The 21,044-nt window shown below is 43.1% G+C and overlaps 1 protein-coding gene across 11 annotated transcripts in view; it reads right to left on the bottom strand.

Annotated features, from left to right (window-relative positions):
• Nucleotides 1–21,044, bottom strand: part of KALRN (kalirin RhoGEF kinase) — a gene marked incomplete at both ends in the record, with an annotated part of 686,722 nt that overhangs the window by 369,379 nt on the left and 296,299 nt on the right. For all 11 annotated transcript variants that reach the window (XM_080696283.1, XM_080696287.1, XM_080696289.1 and 8 more), the window contains one exon: nucleotides 12,636–12,758. In XM_080696283.1, the coding sequence (XP_080552409.1) occupies nucleotides 12,636–12,758 (123 nt within the window). The remainder of the gene's footprint in view (nucleotides 1–12,635; nucleotides 12,759–21,044) is intronic.

Here is a 21,044-nt window from a genome sequence, read left to right as displayed (position 1 = left end):
ATGGGACAGACATTAAGAAGAAGGAAAAAGAGAGTAGGGCATGGGGAGGGGGAAGAAAGAATTAGAAAGAAGATATGGTGGGGGGGGAGAATTAGGAAGGAAGAGGAGGAAGAGGAGGCTGAGGCCAATGACAATGATGATGACCAGAAAGAGGAAAGAGGCTACAAATGCTGCTGTTTTAAAGCCCTTTCTGTCACTGCCCCCAGTATCACTCACCAGCCCAGCCCAGTCCAGCAGGTCTTCACAGCCCTCTAACATACCCACACCTGCAGTGAGGAACTGGACGGGCCTGGGGGGAAACTTGTAAATTGCCATTTTCTGAGGCTTTCTCTTGGGGAAAGATTCTGTTCTCTTGGGGAAAGATTCTGAATGCTTGGCTCTAACCCAGACCTCTGTTTCCAATGCTTTTTTTTTTCTTTTTTTTTCTTCTCTTTATACACTTTCACTTGTACATGGCTTTAGTAGCCTATTAAATTACTAGGATTTGGAAACAAATAAGATGCCTTAATATAAAAGCCTTTACCAGCAAGGAAAAATAACCCTGTATGTATTTATTACTCTGGATATGTCTTTAAATGAACAAAGCTGGTTATCAAATGTACCCATATACACATAAATGGAGAAATATCTGGATGTATAAACAACAAGTATTAGAAACTGTTAGACAGTTAGACAACTGAGTGGGTAGATTATTTTTGTTCCTTTTTGTTTGTCTGTATTTTCTATGTTGAAAATGTATAGAGCTTTGCAATTAAAAATGAAAAAAATAAAAATAACACAAATCTCCCTTTAGAAAAAAAATCAAAAGGAGGGTGAAATAAGCCCAGTTTTCTTAGTTGTCTGAATGGGTGTGGGCTGGAAGTGTGGGCTCTGGGGTCAGCCTGCCTGTGTTAAGACCTTTCCTCCTCCACTCGAATGGTTTTCTCTAGGCCCGATGCCTCATCTGGAAAAACAAGGAAAATATTAACACTATTTCTACAGAGTTGTTTCAAGGATTAAATGAAATCTTCCTTGTACAAGTATGTTTTCAATAATTGGCGGTTATTACCACTTATTCTTGTGTGTTTGTCTTTACAGAGTAGGTTTAAAACCTGACAAGTACTTATCAAGATCTTTTTATGCAGGAAAAATAGCTTTGCTGGGAGCTTGCATACGTTCCCTGTGTGCCGGTTCTTCTTGGACTCCCACTCCCAGGATAGACAGATGCTGGCTTCCACATGCCAGGTGGGCCTTCTGAGGCCCACCCTACTGACAGTGCCACCAAAACAATAAAAGGAGGGAGAGAAAAGAAGTCGATTCTGTTTTGTTTTGTTTCTAAATCTGGGCAGGATGACTTGTGATGAAATTAGTTATTAGGGGCTGCCATATTGAATGGTTTGCTTTCAGAATCAATACTGGCAGATGAGGAAGCTTTCTTTCATAACCCCTTGCCTGTTTCATTTCTAGGCTGTAAAGGTGCTCCTGAAGGACTAAGTCTATTCTTCCCATCTGGGTATCACTCTCACTGTGCAAGGTAAACATGCTATTGCATTGGGAAATCTACTGGCTACATGCTTGGCATCCCTCTAAAAATGGCCATTTCAGAGAATCCTTATGAAGGGACAGTCTGCTCTCATTTGATTCACAGACTCTCTTCATTTCTCCCTTCTATGGGGTCCTGTGGCAGCCTCAGCTCCACCTCAGTTACAGAAACCAAACAGAATTGCATATCCTATCCACAGACATATCAAATCCTACCAGCAGCCAACCTAGCTCTGTCTGCTGCCCACAGTTGATAACTACAATTTTGTTCTCTTCCTAAGAGCCAACTATTTTCTTGCCCAATGCTCCAGAAATCTCACCTCTCAATTGCAGCACAGAGGCTGGACCCCTGCAAGCTGTTACGATCCTTGCCAATGTAAACTATCCATCCTCTACCTTTAATCGGTGAATACTGTCAGCTCCTGGAGGTCCAACTACTGAGTATGCCTTGCCATCAGACAGGATATACCATGACTCTCTTGACTTTCCTTGGTTCTGGCTGGTCAAATTGAGTGACCACCTCATCCATAATGCTTATTCCTTGGACCATTTTTGAGAGTACCTGTTGCTGTCCTATCTCTTTGGAACCTGGCTATCTCAAAGGACAGGCTTACTTCCTAAATATAGATAAGCAGACCGAACCAAGCTGAGTCTTCAGAGATGACACAATTGCGCTTGGTAACCGAGGCTGGGCATGAGACTTACATGTACCCCATCACCAGCCACCTGCACTACCACAGCACCACCTGCTACCATAGAAGCCATTTGCTGAGAAGATCGTCTATGAATCAAATTCTCTCTTAGGCACTTTCCATGCATTGTTTCTAAACCTCCCACCACTCTTCAGGGTAGGTGTCACTATTATTTCAAAGACAAAGACACTGAGGCTCATAGAGTATTTATCACAAGATGCAAATGGAAAGAATGAACACACATGCAGTACTAAACTTTTCTTCACTACACAACACAGCCCAATAGAAACCAGACTGAGAGAGATTCTCAAATGGGCTTAGGGAGCTATCAAGGGGGATGGATGTTTCTGAAAGTAGATTTAGTTAGTCATAGTTTGACTTTATCAAGAGGTAAAAGGAAAGAGATGAAACAACCTCAAGGGCTGAGCCAAGTGGGGTCCAGAACATAGAAATGGAGACTCAGGCTCGATACTGGCCAAGCCAATTCTTAAATAGGCCAAGCTCCAGCGGAGAGCAGAGCCTGTTGTCTCCAACTGTTGAAATTGTGCTTCAGATCAGACAGGAGACAAGCAGGGTAAGAAAAAAAAAAAAGCCAGCCTTAGAGTTTCCAGACGCTTGGATCGCATGAACTTTTTGGATTAAAAAATGCCATGGAGGATCACAAAAATGTTACTGTGCTCCAAGGGAAATCTCAGAGACAAGGTGGGGAAAAGCATTGCTCAGTGGTCTTGTGACCATAGTGCTAATGTGTAATTAGCTAAGGGATGACACAGATGCCAACACAGAAAGAGAACTAGAATCTGGTTCTGGGATGAACTGAGGTTCCTAGCAGCCATGGTTCCAGAGACATGAGAGCTATTTTGAACCAGGAAACTAACTATACAGCAAGGTGGTTGAGAGCCTGTCCTCTGGAGCCAGACTACCAGGGTCTGAATTCCCTTCCACCATTTGTTGGTTCTGTCAGCTTGAGCTAATTGTCTAACCTGTTTGCCTCAGATTCCTTATCTGTACACGTGAATTAGAAACACCTACTTCACTGGGCATGGTGGTACACACTCGTAATCCCAGCATTCCGGAGGCTGAGACCAGAAAGATGGCAGTTTGTGGACAGCCTCAGCTACTTAGTGAGGCCTTTTGCAACTCAGTGAGACCCTGTTTCAAAATAAAGAATAAAATAATAGGGCCGAGGATATCACTTGGAGATAGATGGGTTCCATCTCCAGTATCGCAAAAAAACACACACACACACAAAAAACACCTACTTGATAGGATGTTGTAAGGGTTAAATGAGTTTAACATAAGAAAAATAATTAGAACAGTGCCCAACACATAGAAAGTACACAGTAGGTATTATTGTTATTATTATTATTGTTGTTGCTTTTAGGGTTAATGCAACAGGGAGAAGAAAAAATGACAATCAGTGAGCACAATATATTGAATCAAAAGAAGTGATGGGATGTTTCTATGACTAGATGAGTTGTCTTGCACTCAAAATAAGTAAACTGAACACAAAATCAATATACAATGTACTTTTACTTTAATTTTGTTTTGTTGCTGCTTTTGAGATCCCTTTGAAAAAGGCTAATCTTGTTAATCTCTAACCAAGGAGAGTTTTACAAATGAAACAAGGATCCTCCCCACAACCTACACACACATTTAATCTACCAGAGTGAGAGGGCTAAAGCCTCTTCTAGTAAGAATTGCAGCTTCCTCTTATCAAAAGCGTTTTCCTATAGAGTCTCCACTGAAGTAATTTTTTCATTTTTTAATTAAAAATATGAAAGAATTCTAAGAACTCACTCAAAATTTGACTCAAAAGATGCTTCTTTCAAAGTGCCAGACGCTGGGCGAGGCTGTTCAGGCTGACTTCAGCTCCATGCCACTCCTTTACTCTATCGGGATGGCACTCAGTTCCTAGGCTATATGGTTTTAGGGCCTATGTTCTGATGAATATTCATCTAATCCACCTTCCTGTCATTTATCATCCTTAGAGATCATCTGGCCTGATACGTACCCAACAAAGAAATCCCTCCATGCTGCCCATTCACTTATTTTTTACATGCCAGCTGCACATTGGCTTACTATGCTAGGTTCTGGAATAAAAAGATCAATGAGACAAAAGTCCTGCTCTCAGGACGGTTACTGTCCAGCAAGGCTAATGTAACAGTGATTAAGTCACTACAATAACTACCATAAGAGGGATGTAACCAGAGAAAGTGTGTGCTTGGGAAAGGAGCTCCTGATCCAAACCAAGGAGATCCCTGGAAGAGTAATACTTGAGGTGAGTATCAAAGATGAGCAGGGGATAGTCAGTGTTAGGGATGAGAAGGACTCAGAGATGGCGCTGTGACTTGAGAGCAGGGCACGGTCAGGAAGACTCCAGGACAGCAGGGACATAGGATGCAAGGCAGGGAGTGTGGAGGGTAGAGGGGAAGCCAGACCCGGCAATGGAAAGCCGCCAAGGTCTATGGGTTTACCATAATCAAGAATTTGAATTTGTTCCTGGTGGGAAAGCATCTGTGGGTCTCATAATGAGATGTGCATTTTGGAAGGGAGAAGATAAAATAAATTTTTGGAGACAGTGAGTTTAAGAACCCTCTGAAAAATTAAAATGGAGGTGTTCAGAAAACCAATGGGTTTATTATACACATGGAGCTCAGTGCTAAGATCAGAGATGAGGACTGGATTTAGGAGCCGTCAGAGTCGGGATAGATGTTGAGGCTGGGACAGAGAATAAAGCATTCATGGAGTGCTTGGTAAGTAAGAAGAGAAGGGCTGAGGAAGAAATCCTGGGGGCAGGAGAAGAGTCTAAGCAGGGCCAGCTGGAAGGATAAGAATAGGGGAGCATCATGTCGTGGAAGGCTTTGGAAAAGCAAGTTTAAAAAGGAGGTAGTTGCTGACAGGGTCAAACATGTCTAAAAGGCCTATTAAGATCTGTAGTGTCCTTTAGATTAGCAACAGAAATGGTCTCTTTGAGACTCTGGCAAGATTAACCCCAATAGGCAAGAGGGGACAGATACCCTATCAGAGGCCAAAGGTACAGAGGTAGTGAGAAAGGAAAGATGGAAAATAAAGACTCTTCCTTCTCTCAGGAGCTTGAGCTATGGAGGGAAAAAGGAACAGAGAAAGGAGAAGGTCAGAGAAGTGATGTTTTGTGTGGCTTTTATTTTTATGTATTTCTTTTTAATAGGGAAAGGTTTAAGGATGTTTAATCCTTGGTGGTGGTGGTGGGGAAGTTGCCTCTACTGGAAAACTTCCAGTGATAAGAAGCATACTATACTATGAGACATTCCATTCTACTTTTGGACAGCTCATAAGAAAGCAGCCCATGGGTTAGAAGTTACACCTGAATTAAACTAAAATAGGCTTCACTGTAGCTTTCATTCTTATCTCTTCCACAGGAAGCCTCCAACTATAAAACCCACCACTCCTGCCTTCTAGAAAACATTATTTACTCAAAAATGAATATATCCAATTCCCTCAACTTCACAATCCTGGCAGCCTTCCAACCACTGCAGCATATTTTGTCAATATCTTTTTGAAAATACATTTTCTGGAATTAGGCACAATATTCCATATATAATTGAAGCAGCCCAAATATAGAGACATTTTTAGTTCTTGGATCTAGAGATTATATTTTGATTTATATTATCACTCAAAAGCCTTCACGATTCCTCTGTGCTCTAACAATAAAGTCTAAACCCTTGCATCTAAAGGTCAAGGTTCCCAAAAATTGAGACACAACGAGTACTTTCAGAAGTTTTCTTCAATGTTTCCTTTCTACCACGTAAAATCCTTTGCTCTCACCAACTTCACTGATATATTTTTTTATGATGTCACAAAATTTCCAGGAGATGATAGGAAATTTGAAGACTTTCATCACTACCAGTTTTTTGTGAACCAGAATTGAAATCATATCAGAATAACATTTTCTCTTTCCTTCATCTGCTGAAACAGACAATGGCCCTCTCCAAAACATGATGAGCTTTTTTTTTTTTTGCATTTCTTTTATCTTCAAATTATTTCCCCACATTGCTTACTTACTCTCAGGGTTGTGGATTTTATAAAGATGTAAAACTTCCAAGCCGGGCGTGGTGGTGCACGCTTGTAATCCCAGCATTTAGGAGGCTGAGACGGGAGGATCGTGGTTCGTGGACAGCCTCAGCTACCTAGTGAGGCCCTTTGCAACTCAGTGAGATCCTGAATCAAAAATAGGGCAGGGGGTGTAGCTTGGAGGTCGAATGCCTCTGGGTTCCATCCCCAGACCAGCAAAAAAAAAAAAAAAAAAGTAAAACTTCCTGATATATCCTCACCACTTCTGTTAGAATAAGTCTTTTAAACAAAGAATCCTCTTCTATTGCCATTTTCTAGTTTTGAGCTCCATTTCCTAGGATCTCAGGAATATTTGATTTATCTTCTTGTATTAAAAGTTTAAGCACACTATTTGTTACACATGCCTCTTGTTGATGTCTAGAAAATGAAGGCTACAAGGAGAGTTTGCAATCTGTAATCTTGTTTTTATTTTTTTTTATAGTTTGCTTTTGGTTTTTGGCCTAAGAGTATTTTTATCTCAGGTAAGTCTTTCAATATCACATGTTTGGTACCTGACATATTTCTGGTTCTGGATTTACTGGGATAACTTTTTCCTTCCACGTCAAAATCCACTTAAATCCTTCCATGTACATCAGTCAGGTTTTCTGCCAATGGATACTCTTCCCACACTTTGTAAGATGGACTCTGTCCCTTGTCAGAAGTCATCATGATGACTCTGGAGGACTTCTTCCAGAAAACCTTTTTACAATACTCTTTTTGGGTGGTGTTGGGATCTAACCCAGGGCCTCACACATGCCAGGAAATACTCTACCACTGAGCTACAACCCCAGCCTCTCAAGAAAACTAAAACACTCCACGTCGGTGGCCATTTGTTTTTCAAAGCCTTCCTTCTTTTCTGTAGTCACTGTGTCTCATGGGCCGAGAGATAAAAACGCCACCTCTACTTCTGGATCTTTTGGTTGGTCTTCTATAACTTTAAAATCATTGGGAATGCAGTCTCAAAGTCTTCTGGATGTGCCATGTGTTCCCAGTAAGAATCGGCAAGAAGGGGACGGACGACTCCTGAGCTTGATAAAGGGTCTACAGTAGGCCCTCCAGGAGAGCTTGGATCATGGCTCCTGTTCTCTCCCAAGGTTCCACATGAGAGGTGCACAGACTGACCCTCAACACCCTTGGCTGGGAGTTACCCACACGGAAGACATTCTGCTTCTTTCTGAGAATGGTCACAGATTCCCTCCCTTGTCCGCTCTTGCCAGCAGCTTCCCAGCACTCCCTGGGCAAATTTCCTGAAACCACCCCAATAGGCAAAGTGTCACAAGGGGGCAAAGGCCAAGACCCTCCTTCAGCTCCACGTTGCTTCTCGTCCTTTCGTTTGCCCACTTCATGACATTACTTTTCTGCATTTCCCTGGCTTTCTTCCTCATTTTTTTCTTCTTTTTTCGTCTGCCTAAGAACCTTTCATCCTTGCTAAGAAGCTGGAGTGTGAAAAAGCATCTATTTAAGCTCTCCCACCTTTTCCTTCTGCTTGCATCTGCAGCTGCTATAACGGTCATCGTCTCAGGCGAGAACAGAAGATGGAATTTTCTCCAAAGGTCACTGCGCCACCCCCGCAGCAGCCATATTTACCGGATCGCCAGATGAAGTAATGGTTTTTCCTAGCTTTCCCAGCAATTCTCCCTAGAAACCCCACAGGGGAGAGGATTATTTCTCCTCTCCTATCATGGAACTTTAAAGAACAGGATATGTCCGGTATGTGTCTTTTGTTAGATTATGATTTCCTCAAGGCAGAAGATGTGTGTCTTTTTAAGTTTGCTGCAGTGTCCAATGCTGAGGCTTGATGGCACAGGGGTTCTGATGAGAGCTGTTGTCTAAGTCTGAGGCTGCAGGCCACCAGCTCTATGAAGTACCTACTCTCTTTGCCCTTACTGCTATGGTAGGTTTGCTGATTACACTCTGAATATCTCTGGTGGTCAAATCACTCATAGATGTACTAAGATGTGTTCCTTTAATTCCTACCTGTTTTATTTTGATCCTTAACATGGGAAACAATTCCTTCATATGTTCAGTTCAAGTTTGAAAGAAAAAAAAAAGCAAGTGTTATGTTATACAGCAAAACGACTAACCAGAGATTATTAAATGGACTACTTAATTGTGCTTACATTTTTAAAATTTCTTTAAATCTTTTCTTAAATTGTCTACTCTTTCAGAAATGTTACACTAATATGCTCCTTACCATGCTTAGTTGCTTAGATGTGATTTGGTGGTTTGAGACTTTAGGTAATATATATTTGAATGTAAATGCTTGCTAATTTTTTACTAACTTAGCTCACAGAAAATCTGGCATTTCAGATAATGAGGCCATAAAGCAGACCACTAACAGAGCAGGCACAGCTGCTCTCTAAACCACAGGCATTTGAGTACTTTCCTCCAAAGTAATAGTAAATATTTCAGGACAACATAACAGTACCATATTCAAACCCACCACCTGGGCAGATATGGACACATCTCTCCCTTGATGACTAGGCTACTGTAGGCGGCAACTCTCTTACACTTGTTTTTGCTTCCAATGACACTTAATGTTCCACAAAAAATGATAAGTGCCTCTTAAAACCTGCTTGATTTTATGGCCTGAGTCATTTAGTAAGTTTTATAGGCAACCTGGGCCAAGTATTTACCAGAACAATGAGTGGTTCCGTTAGCACCCAGGTCTCCTGTGTCAGCATCAACAATCTCAGCAGCTCAGGTTAGAAAGATGTGTTGACACAGATCCCCTGGTGCTCCCCCTGCTCAGACCCTCACCATCTGCATCGTTGGTGCTCCCCCCCTCCCCCAGCAAGCCATCACCACCCCTGGTGCGTGTCCCTGCTGCTTAGCCTGGGTAGCCTATTCAAAGAGCGCCACCTGCAGGACACACTGAGGACTCCCAACTTCTTCATTGTCAAATGAATTTGAAGAATTTGTTTAAAATGTATGAGCTACTGAACACAAAATTTAAAAGAAAATTTAATGACAGATAATGGATTGCCACGTTAATTATTCACAGTTATCATTTACATCTATTTAATATCTGTCTTAAATGTCTTTACCTCAGAGTGACAAATCACAGGTATCCCCACTATTCCAAAGTGGAGACACATTTGTCCAGGGATTTTACTGAGATAACCATTTCCTCTGCATGAGGGCTTGGTCTTCCCTGCAGAAGGGCAAACTTCTGGGAGCTGTGTGAGATGCGGTAGCTCTCTTCCTGCCCCGACTCAAGGCAATTTTTTGAACATGAATACAGAGACTGGGTGCTCAGCCCTCCCTCACTCCTCACTCAGCTTCAGGTTGAAGAATCATAATATGGCCGAGTTGAAAGCACCATGACCCACCAGAGTACTGATCACAAGAGAACTCCCAGCCTCCTGCCCTGCGGCCTGTGTGAAACTCTTCCTTGTAAATGGCAACCCCAAACAAAGAACAAGGGTTTCCATGCTTGGGCTTCCTGTTGTGTCTCTTTGTCACTGCTTAAGAATTTTCTAATTCCTGATTAAACCCACTCCTCCCAATGGTCTTCACCTAATTTTGAGCAGAAGCAAGAAAGCAAGAAGAACCCTTTCCTCAAGACCCCCTCACCCCTATTCTCATTAACTGAGGTCAGGACACACAGAATTTAGCCATGGCAGCAATCTGCCTGACACCTGCTGATCTGTCTTCACTGTGGCCCATGTGAATTTTCTTAAGTGGACTAGCAATTCCAGGATGCTGGGTAGCTCTAATGGCCACTCCTTTTCCCAGAGTGAGAATGGTAGAATGAAACAGGACAGGTTAATATCTAGGCCACAAGCTCTACCTCTACTGGCCCATTCACAAAGCACTGCAATGACTTCATGACCCCCAGTTAGTTTCTCCCCTTTTAATGTACACTGTTCTCCTTTACAGAGGACAGTTACTCCTAAAGCATGGACCTTTGGGAAGTTGAAACTCTCTTCTCTCTCAGAAAGATACAGTCTAAAAGCAGAAGCGGGGAGATGAGGGTTATATGAATGGACTGCTTATTGGCAGGGCCAGAGAAAAGTCTTAATGTATATCAGACAGGATGGAACAGCAGTATCCCCTCTCTCCATTCTCACTCTTTATTCTGCACATTCCAAGTACAAGCAGATACTCAGAAAAGAATTTTATACCCAGTTCAATAATACCTCAATAATAATACCTCAATAAAGAAGGGCAGCATGCTAGGTGTTGTAGCACATGTTACACTTAGGAGCCTCCCTAAACTTGGGGGGCTGAGTCAGGAGGATCACAAGTTCAAGGCAGGCCAGTCTCTGCCACTTAATGAAACCCTTAGCAACTCGGCAAGGCCCTGTTCCCAAATTAAAAATAATTAAAAGGACTGAGAGAGTAGCTTGGAGGTTACTGCCAGAGGGAGGGAGGGAGGGAGGGAGGGAGGGAGGGAGGGAGGGAGGGAGAGAGAGAGAGAGAGAGAGAGAGAGAGAGAGAGAGAGAGAGAGAGAGAGAGAGATTGAGCATGTATGGACTGAAGGTAAGATTACGACTCTGGAGTCTAACAGACCTGGATAATCTCAGCTGAGCCACTAACCATATCTTCTAAAAATGTGTCCTTCGTCCTTGAGTATGAATGTATGTTAATATGTCTTTGCTGATAAATGAAAGGCATTGTCCCACGTAACAGGCATCAGTGAAAAGATAGAGGAGGAGTCTGGAGAAGGAGAGCAACATTTGCTTAAGTAAAACCACACACAAAAATGACAGGCCCTTGAGTGTATCTATACACCCACTGATGGACAATTGGGTTGTTTTTGGCTATTGTGAATAATGCTGCTATGAACATGGGTATACAAATATCTATTCGAGTCTCTAATGTCACTTTTTGGGGAAATATACCGAATGGAATTGCTAGATCTTATGGTAATTCTATTTTAATTTTTTTGTGTGTGGTACTGGGGGTGAAACCCAGGGGCTTTTATACCCCTGGGCTATTCTCCCAGACCTATTTTATACTGTATTTAGAAACAGGGTCTCACTAAGTTGCTGAGAGCCTCAATAAGTAGCTGAGGCTGGCTTTGAACCTGTGCAATCCTCCTGTCTCAGCCTCCCAAGCGCTGGAATTACAAACTGCACCACCACACCCGGCTTAATTTAATTTTTTGAGAGGCCTTCATACTACTCTCCACAGCGGCTGCATCATTTTACAGCTGCATCAGCTACACACAAGGGTTCCATATACAGCTTTCCTCATCCCACAGGTGGGTCCAAACCACCCGCATTCCCTGAGTTCAGGCCACTGTAGACACGGCTTCTCAGCTCCTATAGGGCCTCTCTCTTTTTAGCATATTCTTGTAGCTCTTCTAGAGATGTGGCAATGCTCCAAAGCTTTCTTCTCCTCCTTTGGGTCTTGGTAGGCCCTCTGTTGTTGAACCCGTCACACATGTCTGTCTGGGGCTGGGGCTCTTAATCACACCCAGTGTTGCGCCCATGTTGCAGGCTGCCCGTCTTGTGGGCTCCTTGCCAGCCCTAGCTGAAACAGCCTCAATCATCAGCATCCACCCCTCTTTCCATTTAGATAGCTCCCTAACCTTCACCAGAGGAATGTTTTCTATTGCAACTGATCGCCCCTGACAAAAATCACTTGACAACAAAATTTCATCTTGAAGATGAAGAGTTTTAGGGTATATTTGGAAAACTCCCCAATAGAAAAATGTAACCCAGTTAAGGTAAATTTTGAGATGAAGGCTCTGAAAAGAAATTCTTAGATGCAATTCTGTCATTAGACAAATGATCGGGGCCTCTCAGACTGCCTCTTTGCATATGTTATTAAACTGCTCCTTTCGGATCATGTGTGCATCTAGGCTAAAAGATAGAACACTGTGCAGACTGCAGACTAAATGTTGTGCAAGGGACCCCACGACACCTTCTCTGGGAGACTTCTGCCCTGCGGGTGTGTGGCTGGCGATGGTGCTTTTTCTTCCTCCAGTCCTGGAAGGCGCACAGCTTTGCAAGCAGAGCCAGGGTAATTTTCAGCTCCTACTCACCAGCAGTGACAGTCAAAGCAGTAGCCCTGGGTTGATGATGGTTCTAATAATGTCACCCTCCCGCCAGCACCACCTGTAACAAGGCATTTTTAGATCATGCTGGCAGGAAGATTTTCCCTGAAAACCATAAATTTGGGAAACTATTTGTCATTCACCGAGTGATCTGAGAGAAGACAAAGGCCTCCTTGCATCAGGATTTGTAGCCACAAGATTTCAACCTAGCCCCAGTGCACTTCTATCAACACCAAAGCTGCATGTGCGCGCGCGCGCGCGCGCGCGCGCGCACACACACACACACACACACACACACACACACACACACACAGCATCTCACCTGAGCCACTTCTTCAAAGTCATCGTGCCTCTTCTGCAGGGCCCGTGCTCGGTGCAGGGACTTCCCGACCCCAGTGTGTTTGCTGAGAAAGGCCTCACCATGGTTTTCAATCCAGTCCAACACCTGGTAAGAGAAGGAAAATAGAAACAGTGACTTCCCAGAAGAAGAAAAGAAACTTGACAACATATGCAATGGCTACCATCCTTCCCAACTCCTTCAGCCCTAGGAGAAAACAGTCTAGGTGGAAAAGTTTAACCCACTGTGAATGCAAGAATTTCAGCATGGTCATTGCCAGCGTAACAGTCCCACCCTTAACTAAATTCAGCCTTTATTTATTTATTTATTTATTTATTTATTTATTTATTTTTGTGGCACTGGGGTTCCTGGAAACCCTTCTACCTCTGGGCTACACTCCCAGACACCTATTTTTTTAAATATATTTTTTATTTGGAAACAGAGTCTCTTAAGCCAGTGAGGCTGGCTTCAGACCTGCGAGATCCTCCTGTCTCCGCCTCCCAAGCTCGGGGATTACAAGCGTGCGCCACCACGCCCGGCGTTAAACTCAGCCTCTTTGTTCTCCAGAATATTATCCTATTATTCTCTCAGCTTTCTTACCCTTAATTAGCCCATCATTTTACATAATTTGCTTTCTGTTTGTTTTTGGTTTGGTGATTGACTGCAGGGATGTGAGCTAACTTTTGTTTTAAATGAGCTACATAGGCTGTCAGGCACAGTTTAAGCCCTTTACTGCCTCTACGCCAACCATATAAAGTGAGACACATTGGCAGGACTTTGGCAGTATTTTGACCCTCACCCTCATTGCCCCACAAAGGTATGACAGTGGTGACCAGTCCTGGGGGGTCCCACCACCTGGTGCTCCTGGGGATCACAATAGCATGTCCCAAGGACAACAGCCATCTCTGGCTTCTTTCCAATTCTCTCCTCCAACCAACAACTTCAACCAACCAACCAACCTAAAAATTAAGGTCTTTGCATCGTAAGGTCTTTAACATCCCTGGTTCTCCTAGAAAGTAGTAGAGATGCCATCTTCCAGGATTAAACATCTGGTGATTTGACCTAAAGAAATTTTCCTTGAAGCAGAGGTGGCTGAGGCTGTGGCGGGGCAGTGAGGAGGTGCACAGAGGTGAGTGTGTAAGGGGCACCTGGGAGGGGGCACAGAAACCCTTAGCAAAAGCTTTGAAATGCAGGACGGTCAAAAGCCTTCACATACACTTTGCATCCCCACAGTTGGCGTTACAAAACACGTGCATCCCGGGGAAAAGCTAGACAGCTCATTATGAAGAGTCGGTACTCAGTAAATCTGGTGGTTATGATTAAATCAGAATTATAACACAGACACCTGTTAAGATCCAACACTCAACTGAACCCATTCCACTCCCACTTTACTAGTAATTAACTAAACATTTGATTAATGGTGTAATTGCTTCATTCAGATTTTATTTATTCAGTGTTTGTTGTGTTATACTAGAGATGGAATCCAGGGGAGCTCCACAACTGAGCTAAATCTCTAGACTTTTACTTTTTATTCATAACTTTTAAGTTTTTATTTTGAGGAGGGTCTCACTAAGTTGCCAAGGGAGGCCTCCAAATCGCAATCCTCCTACCTTGGCCTCCTAAGTCGCTGGGAACTTAGGCATATATCCCAATTCAGCCCTGCCCAGCTGGCCTTCTCAGATTTTAGGATTTTTTGGATAGTGTTTTGAATGAAAGGATGCTTCAATCGATCCCTCTGCTTGTTAAACAAATTATCCTGTCAGAAGCAGAGGTAGACCAGATAATTCTGTGGACCACAGGTATTGGATCTGGCTCTACAGATCTAGCCTTTGGCTTCACTTTCTCTGACATTTAGCCTAAAATTAATGCCTGCAAAGTACAGAAGCCTTCAGAGTCTTCAGTGCCAATATCACAAAGTCCATAGAAAGACGGTGTTAGCTCAGAGATAGATTGTGCTAATATAAAAATAAGGTTCAATGAGCATCCAGGTAATGAGGATGTGAGATCAGGTAACTGTCCATTACAATGATGAAGTTTGTTTTTCATAAGTGACCATTTATCAAAACATTAGGTATGGATATCCCAAACACTTTATATAACATTCTGGCAATATATTTTTAAAAAATCCTGTAGGCAATTATGTAAGAAGAAATGGTGATAGTCCTGGATTTCCACCTTCTGCACACACTGCAAAGCAACAGGGAAATGAACTCTCCGTGTTCCTTACTTAGAAAAGCATACATTTTTCTAGAATTACTTATGGTGAAATTTCAACCAGAAAAAAAAAAAATCAGGAGAGTATATTTTTGCTTGGATGCCACAATTAGATCCCACAATTCTGTTTCATAGGGGCAATTATAAGTTTCAGCATTCAATGTCAAAAAAATTTCTCGTCGTAAAGTTTTTCATACATTGTTTAGCAAGTATAGCAAAGTTTTAGAATTTTGATGCATATTTAAATTTTTGTTAAATGCTTCTGAGAATAAGTTGAGGTTTGAGGATTTTTGCATATAAAAGAGTTATAACATTTCATGAATGCTTTGGAATTTATGACAGATTTTTCAGATTTTTTAAAAAAAATTTAGCTTTTAAGCAATTAAGTACGACCTGTTCATCTTCTAATAATTTTACAAGCTTAATTTTATTTAATTTAAAAAATTTTAGCTTTAAGAAAATTGGTTATTCTAAAGCACATTGGTTGAACAAGAATATTTTCATCCACTAGTTCACACACAGCCCATCTTTATACTTCCTGAGGGCAATTTCACAACTTGTAAACCTTTATTTTTTATTTTTTTATTTATTTTTGGTGGTACTGGGGGTGGAACCCAGAGGCTTTCTACCTCCGGGCTATACTCCCAGACCTTTTTTATATTTTATTTGGAAACAGGGTCTCACTAAGTTGCTGAGCCTCACTAAGTAGCTGAGGCTGGCTTCGACCCGTGTGATCCTCCTGTCTCAGCCTCCCAAGCGCGGGGATTACAAGCGTGCGCCACCACACCCGGCGTCTCTCTCTTATTTTTTCTCACTCTCTGGTACTGGGGATGGAACCCAGGGGCATTCTACCTTTGAGCTACATCCCGGCCCTATTTTTTATTCTTTATTTTGAAACAGGATCTCATGAGTTGCAAAGAACCTCACTAAGTAGCTGAGGATTACCACAACCCGGATTCTCATGTCTCATCCTCCTGAATGCCAGGATTACAAGCGTGTGCCTGACTTAAACCTTTATTTTTAAAGCAATCTGTTTCCTTTATAAGTTATTCCTCTTTCTTTAAAACATCAATTAATTTTCAGTTAGTGGCACTGTTTTATTTCATTAGCTATGCCTTCACCACTTAAAACCCTATTATTTCATATTTGAGAAGCTCTTACTCAGTTTAAACAGAACTTTGTTCTGTGACACCGTATTGCTACCACTTGGTCCAGCTTCTGCCAGGAGAACTGAAGCTGTTGGGAAAATATGTGTAATTTGTACAAGGATTCAGGGACTAGTAGGAATTGATTTAACAAAAAAAGCAAATGATTTAGTAAGTAAACAAATTACTTTTGTAATATAAAAAGACTGAAATGTACTCAAAGATGGATAAACATAACAATACACAAGGTATTGTTAAAATGCTGATTTCCGCTCATTTTGCTTCAGACAGTGCTTTTGGAGTCCGCAGTGAGTGACGCACACATTTACACCACAAGCTCCTTGATCCTGACTCCGTGTCCTTCAGCCCTGGGAACATGATCCAGCTCTCCAGATGGATTCTGCACAGCTTGAAATTCATGAGCACATCAGAATTCTGGGCCTCCATCCTTCTTATTTTTTATTTTGAAGCAGAATCTTGCTAAGCTGCTGAGGGTCTCAAGGTTGCTGAGGTTAACCTTGAACCTGTGATCCTCTTTCTCAGACTCCCAAGTACTGGGATGACAGCTGTGCTCCACTGCACCAGGCAGGACATTCATCAGTTTTTCTAAGTCCAGTTAGCATGTGCCAAGCCCCAGTATCTGAACATCACTAGACGAAGAATAAGTTGACTTTCTAGCCAACACTGGATCTTACTTAAGCATACACACCCATCTAGGTACCCCTTGTAATGTTCCTTGTTTAAGTTCTCTCATCTCTAAGGTTATATTTAAAACACTCAGGGACCAATTAGAGTCAGAGTAGTATAGGACGGTCGTTATTCATGTCTACTGGCTTTAAATGGTATTTAAGCATTTTTCAACACTGGATGTTTTACCCTTTTGTTTTTGCACGTGTGGAATATAAGTACTAACATATCCAGATATGTTACTGTGCCTTCGTACCAGGCACAAGAGCAGCTTTCAGGCAGCGTGGCACTGATTTCAGGAATTCAGTGTACAGAGATAACAAGCATTATTCACAAAATCATGAACTCCTATGAAGACGAGGAGCACCAGAGAGGATGCATCCTAGCTGGGGATTAGGGAAGGGCTCTCAGAAGTGAGGCTTGGTTGAGATCTGACAGAAAGTGAACTTAACTAAGTTAGGAGAGAGCAGCAGGGCCTGGGTAGGGAGCAGGCAGGAAACGGGCCTGAAGAAAGACAAACCAGGCTGCGGTGAGCCTGGCATGCTGAACGAGAGTCCGGTGTTCACCCTGAGAACCGCTGCAAGGTTGTAAGGACGTGCAAGATGCCGTCAGACTCCCATTTAGAAAGTATTGCAAATTAGTACAACCACTGTGGAGACTAGTATGGAGGTTCCTCAAAAGACTAGGAGTGGAACCACCCTATGACCCCGCTATAGCACTCCACAGTCTCTTTCCAAAAGAAGTCAGGTCAGAGTACTGTAGTGATACCTATGTCTACATGTTTATAGCAGCACAATTTACTATAGCCAAATTATGGCACCAACAGGTGAATGGATGGCAAAAATGTGGTATATACAAACAATGGAATTTTACTCGGCCACAAAGGAGAACAAAAGTATGTCATTTGGAGGAAAGTAGATGGAACTAAGGAAAACTATGCTGAGGTCAGTCAGTCTCACATTCAAGGGTGGTATGTTTTCTCTCATATGTAAAAAGTAGAGAGAAAATAGGAAACAAGAAGGACCTCAGATAAAGAAGGAGAGAGACCAGTAGAAGAGTGGGAGGAGGTTGGGAGAGGGGGGTGGGAGGGGAGAAAGGAGAACTGATGAAGGACACAGTTCAAATAGTGTGAGGTTCAGGGATGAAGGTATCACTGCAAATCTCACTACACATACGAGGAGGGGTGGGTAGCAGGGTGAGATCCCAAAGGAAACACACCAAGTGCCGTATGCTTGTATGTCTATATCACTTTGAACCTCACTATGATATGTAATTATACCACACCAATAAAAGGGTTTTTTTTTGGTGGTACTGGGGTTCCTGAAAACCCTTCTACCTCTGGGCTACACTTCCCAGACCTACTTCTTATATATATATATTTTTATTTGGAAATAGGGTCTCTTAAGCCAGCAAGGCTGGCTTTGAACCAGCGTGATCCTCCTGTCTCCGCCTCCCAAGCTCGGGGATTACAAGTGTGTGCCACCACGCCCGGCTAAAAGTATTTTTTTTTTAAAGTATTGCTCTGGGCTGACACAGAGGATCTCAGGTTCGAGGCCAGCCTCAGCCACTTAGCGAGGCCCTCCACAACTTAGTGAGACCCTGTTTCAACATAAAATATAAAATTGGGCTGGGGGTGTAGCTCAGAGGTAGAATGCCCCTGGGTTCAATCTCCAGAACAAAAACAAATAAATGAATATTTTAAAAAATATTGCTCTTACTGCTTTATGGAGATTCAATGGGAGAGAAGCAAAGAGTGGAGATGGGAGAACAGGCAAAGGCAGGAATTCTGACAAATGGTAAGTGTGGCTCAGACAAGGCCAGTGGCAGTGATCATGGGGAGACAGATTTAGAGAAAGAGCTGCCAGGATTGGTGCCTGGGTGTGAGGTGCACAGAGAGGCAAGCAGCTGCCGGGAGGGCCAGGGCCAGGAGAACTGGGTGGAAGGCAGAACCGGTCCCTGGCACAGAAGCAAGAGAGTAGTAGGGGCAGCATAGGGGTGACAGGTTTTTCTTAGGGTTCTTTTTCTCATTCCACATTTATGTTCTGGTTTTGATAAGTGACAGTTGCAGCCCTGCACTTGAGTGGGAAGGGGCCTCCAATGAGAGCTGTCCATCCAGTTCTGGCAACATATGCCAGATGTACTCAAAAGAGTAACTTATATATTAAACTTTAAAGATAAATTATAAGTTGCTAATCTGGCTGGATCATAATAAAAAAAATCACTAATACCAAATCCATTTTTTAACAATACAACCTCAGATCAGATGGAATTAACTCATCCACTCTTGCCTGGGATTTCCGCTGTGGTTGTTTCTGAGAGGCCTGTTAACCTGGCATGCAATGCCCACAAGATCCGTGGGCCTGCCCTGCTAGCTCTGGATGCCTCTCGGGCTCCCGCCTCAGCCCTCAGCTCCTCAGAGGCTGCTTCTCATCTCCTGAGGTCTGTGCTCACGGGTTTCCTGTCGCCTACACTGTCATACCCCTTTTCTCCCTGTACCTGCTTCCCAGGAGGTGTCTTTCTCATCTTTTAAGTTCTACCTCAAAACCCCTGGCTATGGAAGTCCTCCCTCCTTTAATAACTCATCCAGGCTTGGTGGGAGGGCAGCCGTGGCTCTTCTCTACTTCTGTTCAAACCACAATTATGGCTCATAGGCCTGTCTCTCCCACTAGTCTCCTGTAATCCCAGGGCACAGCGCTGCACTGGATATGGAGCGGTTGGGTCCTTAGTACAAGTTCAACCGAACTCAAGTCGATCTCTCCAAGTCAAGTCACCTTCTCCCTATTCCCACCACAACTCCATCTCCCGGTCCTCACAGTCTACATTCAAAGTTCTCTGTGTCTTGGCTACCCCACTCTCTCCCCCCCTAGCAGGAAGCTCCCAGGGGAATGAAGGGAATATGGGGCTTCCTCGCTCCCCTCCCCAACTACGCAGCATCCTTTCTGGACTCATGCCTGGGGGACAGGCACTGAATAAACTGCATACGTGTGCACCTGCGTACCTGTGCACCTGTGTACCTGTGTGGTGGAGGCTCCCACCCTACTGTCTCGGGAGAAGTTTGTCCACCCTGCTCTGGAGAAGTTAAATTTTGCCCTATCAAATAGCAGTCAAATTTTTCCCCAAAATAGCACAGGTCGGCCCAAGCTTGCTACTACACCAGGCAGACAGTTTTACAACAACTTGTAAAGTTCTGTCTCCTCTCTCCTACCACAGTGTTTCAACTAGAAATGAGTCCTTTCCCAGAACAGCTTTTTCTAAGAGATACTCACATCCTGAACCAGATCCGGAGCCGATCTAACAGCCATTATGCATAATTTCTTAATCACCCCCTTTCTTCCTCATCTAATTGTGTTTATTCCAACCAGTATACAATCAAGACTGAATGCTTTTCAGGGCAAGATAGAGTCCTTTCTAGCTGCCAAGGAGAAGGGAAAAGTCTTTTTGAAGAAAACTATTGGTTATCTCTGAACAGATCTATTCAGTGTCCTTCAATGCAACTGAATTAATTGGAGGCCATTCCAATCTTCAGGACTTAGTAGGTCCTGTTCCATATGGATGGACCCTCTTCTTAAGCTCTCGCCAGGGTGTATTCATCCTGCACCCACTTATACATCATTGGCTGTCACTAGATGGCAGACAAGTACATGAGTAGGTTGGGTGCCTTCATTTCTACCCCAGAGTAAGCCCTGTGTGGCCAGGGGCTTTGTTTGGCTCACTGCTGTGCTATCAATGAGCATTTGCAGAATAAATGAGTAAGTGGACTCAATAAATATGATTTTAGAAATTCCTGTACAGCTAAAAAAACCAAAAAAAACACAACCACAAAACAACAACAACAACAACAACAACAACAACACACCCAGGAAAGGAAATGGAGATGTTTTGCAAGCAAGTGGCAAATCAGAATCCTCACCCTGATTCCCTTATCTGGCTTTCTTTGTTAAATCATCTATTCCAAAATAGGCTATTAAGTCTGTACCATAATTTGACAAGCAAGGCATTTGATGTTTTAAGTACACTCCTCCCTCTCAAATCCTATTTCCCAGGGCCGCAGCCCCGTATCTCCTCCCCATTTAGGAAACCATTATGCTGAGGTCGGTGGTGGAGTGTTTGTGTGCTATCAAGTGTCTCTAACACATCAGCTGTTAAAGGCTCAAGTACACACAATGTGGAAGAGTACCCAGGAGAGCCCGTCTGAGCATCATCTCTGTCTACTCACACAGCACGCAAGCATCGGCTCCAGAGGGGGACAGGCAGTACTTCCCAGCGCCCTCTCAGCCTGTGACTGGAGAGCATGCGGGCGCTCCTTGAAATGCCCAATTACCAGTCCTCATTTTCTGTCCTCTCTTTG

The sequence above is a fragment of the Muscardinus avellanarius genome (genome assembly GCF_963383645.1).
Source record: "Muscardinus avellanarius genome assembly, chromosome: 5".
Lineage (NCBI taxonomy): Eukaryota > Metazoa > Chordata > Mammalia > Rodentia > Gliridae > Muscardinus > Muscardinus avellanarius.
Note: the sequence above shows the minus strand (reverse complement) of the source record. Positions and strands in the feature narration are given on the sequence as shown.